The 8,135-nt window shown below is 27.0% G+C and overlaps 1 protein-coding gene across 1 annotated transcript in view; it reads left to right on the top strand.

The window, feature by feature from the left end:
- The first annotated feature begins 1,142 nt into the window (after window positions 1–1,142).
- LOC107444454 (cell adhesion molecule Dscam1) overlaps window positions 1,143–8,135 on the top strand; it is a 54,843-nt gene continuing 47,850 nt past the window's right edge. Inside the window, exon 1 of the mRNA XM_043046326.2 lies at window positions 1,143–1,515. Within this exon, the coding sequence (XP_042902260.1) occupies window positions 1,425–1,515 (91 nt within the window). The 5' untranslated portion in view covers window positions 1,143–1,424. The remainder of the gene's footprint in view (window positions 1,516–8,135) is intronic.

The raw sequence follows: 8,135 nt of genomic DNA, 5'->3' as shown, positions 1-8,135 counted from the left end.
TTAATATGTATCCTTAGAAATTGTGCTTCTATTCTTTTAATGTGAACAAGTTTTCTTCTTTTATGGAGCTACAGCCCAATGTGTGCCTTTGCCAAACAATGTTGTTTCATACTTTCCTGCTTTTAGCCTTGGATTACCAGTTGGTAATTTGCATTGTAGTTGAATTTGTTTTTGTTACATCATCTTATTGTGACTCTTTATCTGGGTCTTGAGTTCATTGGTTCCCCATAAACTGTAACCAAAAATGAAATTATATTTTGTTTACATGTAACCAAATATTTAATTGTGTTTTCGAGTTATAAGTTTAAAATCTAATGGTGAACACAAAATTGAATGTAGAGTCCAACATTAAAATGCAGCTGTACTGCGCCACTATAAGTAAAAAAGAAAATACGAAAGAAAAACTTGTGACATTAAAAAATTTAAAAGTAATTTTACAAAAATACGACTGTCCTCAAGTAAAATGAATATAAAGTATAGTAATATAAAATAGTATCAAACCAATATCTTATATTCATTACTATATTCTTATATTCATAATTCTATATATTCTATAAATATATTCTTATATTCATAATTCTATATATTCTATAAATATATTCTTATATTCATATTTCTATATATTCTATAAATATATTCTAATATTCTTATATTCATTGCTATACCCCCCCCCCCAAAGTATAGTAATGAATATAAGAAGTATGAAACAAACAAGAGGAGGAAAGATCATTTCCTGGTTTTAAAAATCCTGTATTTATTAATTATTATTTTAAAAAAATGATAAAAAGTGAAGAATTAATTTTTGTTTAACTGAATTAAGATATATGCTATTAAATATATTGACTTAAATATAAATAATCAAAATTTAAATTTTCAAATTGAATGATAAAATATCACGTAAAAGCTGCTTCTTCCTCCGTTGTTGCTAGCAGGAACTTATTTTTTTTCTTTAAATGATTGGAAACAGAAATGATCGGTTGCGGAAGTAGCAAATCAGCCTCAATTTACCAACTCTTCCAAAAATGAATCATGATCTCTTCACCCTTTTCACAAACCAACGAAATACCATCGCTCAAAACTCAATTGAAGAATAAGATAACTTTGATCCAAGCAAAGTTCATACATTCGCTGATAGATGGCGCAGAAACTGACCGGAAACACTATTTTCGTCTGCTACTTACATTCATTTTTTACAAACAATAATTTGAAAAACTCCGTTTTAGTCGCTTGCTTGAGAAACTGTCATATGAATTTATTTAACACCCAGCTCGTGCGAAAGAAAAAAAAAGATGCAAGCGATTTATCTGTTTATTTTATTTTGGACGACGTAACATTGCCTTGGAAACCGATGGAACTTTTAATGAAGCAAAATATTATTTGACTTGTTTGTTTCTTATGCGGTTTTCGAAAATAATTTAAGAAAAATGTTCCAACAAACTTTGAAAACTCTTTGGATTACAGCATTTGTATTTATATTATTCATGTTTAAATTTGTGGTAAATTCTGAATCTTTAGGTAAGTAGTTTAAATTTTTATTTCTTAATTAAAAATTTCATTCCTATGCTTTATGTCATTTTATGTCTAATAATTTCAAATCATTTAGCAGCTTTTAAAATTCTTCTTCGATATTTTTATGCTAAATGAAATTAAATATTATTTTAAATTAAATTTAAGTTTATAAAAAAATTTCATCTTAATTAAATGACTTAGTTTAGCGCTGATTATATTTTTATCTCCATTAAAGTAAGTAATGAACTTTAATGATAAAAAAAATTAAATTAAGGTGATATTTTAAATAATTTTTTCAAATAAAGTGTTACTTCAATTATCAAATATTTTGGGTAATTACATGCCTGAAACGTTATTAAAGAAATATTTATTAGTACTAATTAACATAACATAGTATTAATTAACATATTAAATGTGATAATTTTATTGTCTTGCTTTTTTTTTAATTTATAACTTTTTAGCTCTTTAAATTTAAATGTAAAAAAATAATTAATTTATTATTTTTATATATAAATACTATAAAAATTCCTTTGTTTTCAATGATTATAAAAATATTATTAATGAAAATAATATTTTATTTATACACAATATGATGATCGAAGCATTTTTTTAACAATTACTATTTAACAATTAAACCATTAAGTTTACAGCTTGTGATTATTTGTTAAACTTAAATATCACGAAAATGAGTATTAAAACTATTAGCAATTAAATGACTCATTATATTAGTAACACACAACATACATAATAGTAGTGCATTGTAATAGCCTCATTAAAGATCAAGTCTGAAAATTTTTCACATGCATTGAGTGTTTATTTTGATTCTTATTTTCCAATTTTCTGCCATTTATGCCTGAATTTTTTAAACTCCTTGCCGCAAAAAAGCTCCTATAAAAAATGTTTTTTTTTCCCTTTTAACTAGTGTTTATTTTGATTCTTATTTTCCAATTTTCTCCTATTTATGCCTGAACTTTTTAAACTACTTGCCGCAAAAAAAGCTCCTTTAAAAAATGGTTTTTTTTCCCCTTTAACTAGTTTTTATTTTGATTCTTATTTTCCAATTTTCTACCATTTATTCCTGAATTTTTTAAACTCCTTGCCGCAAAAGAAGCTCCTATGAAGAAAAAAAATTTTTTTTTCTTCTTTTAACTAAATGAATATTTTATTCTGTTAGCTACTAATTGCTATTTGAAAAGAATAAAAAACATTTGCTTTATGTGTAAACAATTCAGAAAAGAATTCGCGTGATGTGTATGTCACGTTAGGTCAACATGGATTAAAACAATTCTAAACATAATTTCTTGTTAGTAAATAAACATATTATTTGTTAGTATTAATTATAGCTTAAGCGACGAAAAATAAAAAAAGTTTTTAAATCTAAAAGAAAATGTGTGTGCATAAGAAACTGTTCTTGATTGTTACATAAAATAATATTTTTTATTTTTGTTTTAAATTAAAAACATTTTTGCACTATTAGGAAACTTACAAAACTTCATTCATATAACGGTTTTTAAATAATCAAAGCTTAATAAAATGAAATAGTCAAATGAAATAAAAATATTTAGAATAAGCCACGGCCTTAAAATTGTAGACATAACATCATAAAAAATAAAAAAATTCGAAAAAAAAACATGGTTTCCATGTTCGTAATAAGATAATTCTATGTATTGTACTGTTATCTAGAGAAAACTTCTAAAAAGATGTACATATCTGTAAATAATACTAAAAGCTCAGTTTGATGTATGATTTTTTCATTAAAAAAGTATGGCCTTGCACAATACTGCTCTAAGCCCTTCAAATATTATTAATGTTTATATACCATTTCTAATTTTATTGAATTCAATTGATTTCTCTGTGCCTGCGTCGCAACCGAAAGAACGAAATTATTAAATTGAGGATCAATATTTTAAAAAGAACAAATGCGTTATTTCACATCTTGTTCGAAAAGTTCTTTGAAAGTGTCAATTGTTATCGTTTAAACTTCAGTGATTACAATTGTTCTTAGAGCACATCTTTAAGAGTTTTGTATTTGCTCAAAAGTCGATTTCACTTTATCTCGTTTGGAAAACGATAAAAGTAGAAGAAAACTGAAAAGCATATCAAAATGACAACAGTTTTGAAACATGACGAAGTTAGTAGACTGATCTTTTGATTTATTTGCAATCTTAAAAGTAAAATGTTTGAGGTTCTGATAGTTTATTATAATTTTTCTTTTATTTCGCTTTTCAAGTGTGGAAAAATCTTTGTTTAAATTTCACATTTTATCTCTTTTTTTTAAAGAAACTCAAATGTGATTCAATATTTTATTTTGTTTTAAAGTACATAGTAATTGTATACTTACACTAAGATATTTTTTTTTTGAATCATAATGCTAAAAATGAAAGTTTTATAATTTTTTTTTAAGTTCACTTTAAGAAAAAAACACGCACACGCATACAAAATTTAAAAAGTTACTAGTCGTACAATAACATTACAGTCTAAAGTTAAATGCAAATTTTTCAAGGGGAAAAATATTGTGTTTTTGTGTTAATTGGAAAAAAAAATAAATGGCGAATTTGTTTCTTAAAAAAATTAAATTAGCGAATAATCTGGCGAATTTATAAGGAAATAAAAAATAGATAATGCGATTTGCTTAAAAAATATCTTTCAAGAATTTGTTTTAAAAGTGATACAAGTTCATAAGAAAATAGTTTATTGCCTTTTGGCGCAACAACCTACCAGAGAGCAAAAATTGAATTTGCCAATCAATTAGTTATATATCGTGATATATATTTTTACAAAGTTGATGCCTTTAGAATAAATTTTATTTAAATGCTTTTGAAATAATATTAAGTAAAAAAAATATTTTTCATTAAAAAAAGTTTTTGACTAAGAAGTTAATTTTTAAAGAGTAGTACAAATCTAAAACTTACAAAAAAAAACTTTTTTGAATAATCTTTAATATATATTAATTAAATTTTTGTCCAACACTCCTTTAATGTTTGAGAATTTTTGTCCATCACTCCGTGAATATTTACGGAATAATGGACAAAAATTCTCTCCTGAATTGCATAAAATAAAAATAGAAAATTAAAACTTGGAAAAATTTTAGGAACCTCATTTATGTAACAAAACTTTAATTCAAAACCTATAAATCTTAACATTTTTCATATTGGGCAAAACAGAAAAAAAGAATTTTAATTTTGCTTTACAAAGATATTTTCAAACAGGATATATAGAGATTTTACATGATCAGTAGTTGTATTTCGTCTCAATATTTCACAAATGTTTGACCTCAGAGTGTCTTTCATAGCTAAACAGGGGCTCTACGATACTCTATGATAATAACTTTTCAAACTTCCTTTCCTATTTTTCAAGATATTAAATTTTCATTAATTTTTAATTTTAATTTCTGCAAAACTTATTTTCAAAGATTAAAAAGATTAAAACCTTATCCTTTAAGATTAAAACCTTATCCTTTACATAGAATATACATTTTCGTTGAAGTATGGTACAGTGTAGATCAGCAGCTCCCAAAAAGTGTGCGATGCCCTAGGTTCCCAGTGGTTTCGCAAAACCCTAGGGTTCGGCAGAAGGATGCGATGGTTATGATATATTCTTAGGACCAGCATTAATAAGATTTATATTCAATCAATAATCCATAATTTATTTAATATTTCACTTGTTTATATGAACTTCTTAATGTAAAATGCGAATGTTAAAAGTAGCAACATTTTTTTAAAAAAAATTTCAAAAACAATATGTTGCATAAATTATGAAAATATTTCTTAATTTTATAAGTATTTCTCATCAAGCTTTTCAATTCAAAATAAAGCAACTAAATTCAAGAATAAAAAATTACTTTTTTCACAGACCTACTCACATCGTTTATAACAGTATAACAGTAAGCTTATTTTATTCATTTTCAGCATATGCATACACAAAAATACATGATATTAAATTTTTCATTCTACACATTTTATTTTATATTATAACCGTCAAAGAAAACCCCACCCAATTTTGAGTTTATGACTACTAATGTTCTATTCCGTAGCCTTGTTGTTTTGAATCCAATCCAGAAGACAAAGAAAATCTCCAACGGTTAGCCTGATGGCAAGAGGACTCTAACTCACGATCCGTCAACCACAGAGGATATTTTACGTCAGCACTGTGGTCATTTTTAGCCTAGTGCGGAATTCGTCATTTTACACATTTTCTTTTATTTTATAACCGTCGTTGAACAGCCGACCCAATCTGTTTGGGCTTACTACTACTAATGTTCAAATCTACGGTCCTGTAATTTTGAACCCAATTTGAAAGACAAGGGAACTTCTGGATTAAGTATTGGAGAGAAATTTGCCTTCGTGGAGGACTTTTTGATGGAACTAACCTGCGTTTGCGTTATTTGGAGAGAAAAACTACGAAAATCTTCCACGGTTAGCCTGACGGTCATGATCAAAGTAATTAAGTTCTTTTTTGTTAGTATTTTTGCAGCTGCTAATGAATTTTTTTAAATAATGCTGGGGGTTCCGCCAAAAGAAGCTAGATCATTTAGTATTCCATAACAAACATAATTGAAAACCACTGGTGTATATGATTCTGACCTGACTCTTGTATCCAACTCTGCATTCAATCCATCCTTTTACACTTGTTTTTACGCATGTTCAAGATTTTTAAGTTTTGATTAGAAATTTAAAAAAGTAGTTTTAGGGGAGGGGAACCTATGCAAATTTTATCGTATCTTTCGTGAGCCATAACTAACAAGAAAATAAACATTCCTGCAGCCACGAGACAACTCGCTTGCTCTAAAGATCAAACGCATTGAAGTTATTTTTAAGTTATATAATAGACACTCATGAGTTCTTCCTACTCTTTTTAGCATAATAATCATAAAGGCGGCTATGTTAACCTTGCTTTTAACAAATGTATTAAAATCTGTGAATTAGTTAGTCACTAATGAACATATTCACTTTCTATTTGGTTGTCCTATTAAAAGAAAGATAAGGTTTCAGAAAATTGTATCAATTTGAAACATACACTAATTCTTATTTTTCTATTTTTCATATTTGCCACTTAATTTTCAAGACACACATGCACAGAGAAGAACTAGTTATGAATATTCATTTACCTGATGCTTAGTTTTGTAATTAAGCCAAAGATATTTGCATATTGAAATTCTTCCATTATTGGCTGGAAAACTAATAACACCTTCCTGTGCCATGGCATATTTTGTTTTACTTATAAGAAAAGAAAACTTCGGGTTTTATTCCGATGCAAATGATTTCCTTATTTGTACTTGCCCTTTGAAAAAACTATCCTTTTATCAATATATTATTTATATTCATACTTTCTTGCTATTTGGAGCTTTTCTAACGTAGGATTATGTTTTTTTTTCTTTTGTACGTTAAAACTGACTTACAAATATAAATTTGCATAATTTTTACCATCCGTCATTAAGTAAAAGGATAAGTTAATGATTAAATGAACTATGAAGTTTTAATTTAATGTAAGGTATTCAGTCATTATAACAGTTGCTTTAGATGGCTTTCTTAATTTATGTAAGTCTAATCTAGATTATACCTGACTCCCTACCGAACATTTCAGCGCATATTTGTTTTCTGAATAAATCTGCGAGTTAAAAAAAGATCATTTTATTTTTCAAGAAAGCATAAAAAGGAAAGAAAGAAAAGAAAACATCACACTGTTTTAATTTTAATTCTGTATCTCAACACAAAGAAGGAAAAAAAATAAAGAAAAAAAGTACACGATAAATATGCCAGGACTGAAAACCTGGCGGTACAAAGTATAGAATATTGGGGTACCAGATCAGAAGTCAGCAGCTTCACCTGCTCGGAAATAGAAATACTTGACGTTTGTACTACTGCCTTCAAAAGAGTTTAAATAAGGACTAAGTGCTTGGAAAAACTTAGAGTATTACTGCTGGAGGTTCGTTAGAGTTAGGTGTTTAATTACCCGAGCAGAAATATTAATAATTTGTGATAATATTTAATAATTTTTATCCAATTAATTAAAATTTTGATGATTATAATTATTTTAACAATGAACATAGTGTTTGTGTTGAAATTGTTTTAATAAATATTAATGCGTATAAAAAATTCTATTTTAGCCAGAAACTGTGTGAATCAGCGATTCATTGAAATTTTAATATCCACTATGGCACTTTTGTTTTTCTTAACTATAATCTAAAATCATAATTGTTGATAAAAAGATATCCGAACGATAATGCTGCAATGGGAAATAACTTGGTGAGGTAATGAGAATTTTACGTCTTATGACTATTTAATGAGGTCCATTGTCTATCCATTGATTTTCTAGTTATGGAACTGCAAGATCAAAGTTTCACATGACTCCTAACAAAGCAAATTGTTTCATAATGTGCAATTAGTATATTTGTGCGTGTCGTAGTACTCGCTTTCAGTTAGTATGTCCAATTAGGTAATCGCTTTGTCTCCATTGAGGCATTGAATGCACCCCCTAGTTTAGGTCACTCAAAGAGACTAGGCACATTTAATTGCAACGAAATTTGTGTCGGAACTTTATATTTTAATAATATAAGATCTCTTTTCGTCTAATTACTTAGAATAGGTTGAAATAATATGTCACAGGCCAAAGTTACTATAATAATT

The sequence above is a fragment of the Parasteatoda tepidariorum genome, chromosome 8, assembly GCF_043381705.1.
Source record: "Parasteatoda tepidariorum isolate YZ-2023 chromosome 8, CAS_Ptep_4.0, whole genome shotgun sequence".
Classification (NCBI taxonomy): Eukaryota; Metazoa; Arthropoda; class Arachnida; order Araneae; family Theridiidae; genus Parasteatoda; species Parasteatoda tepidariorum.
This window is presented reverse-complemented; position numbering and strand designations above follow the sequence as displayed.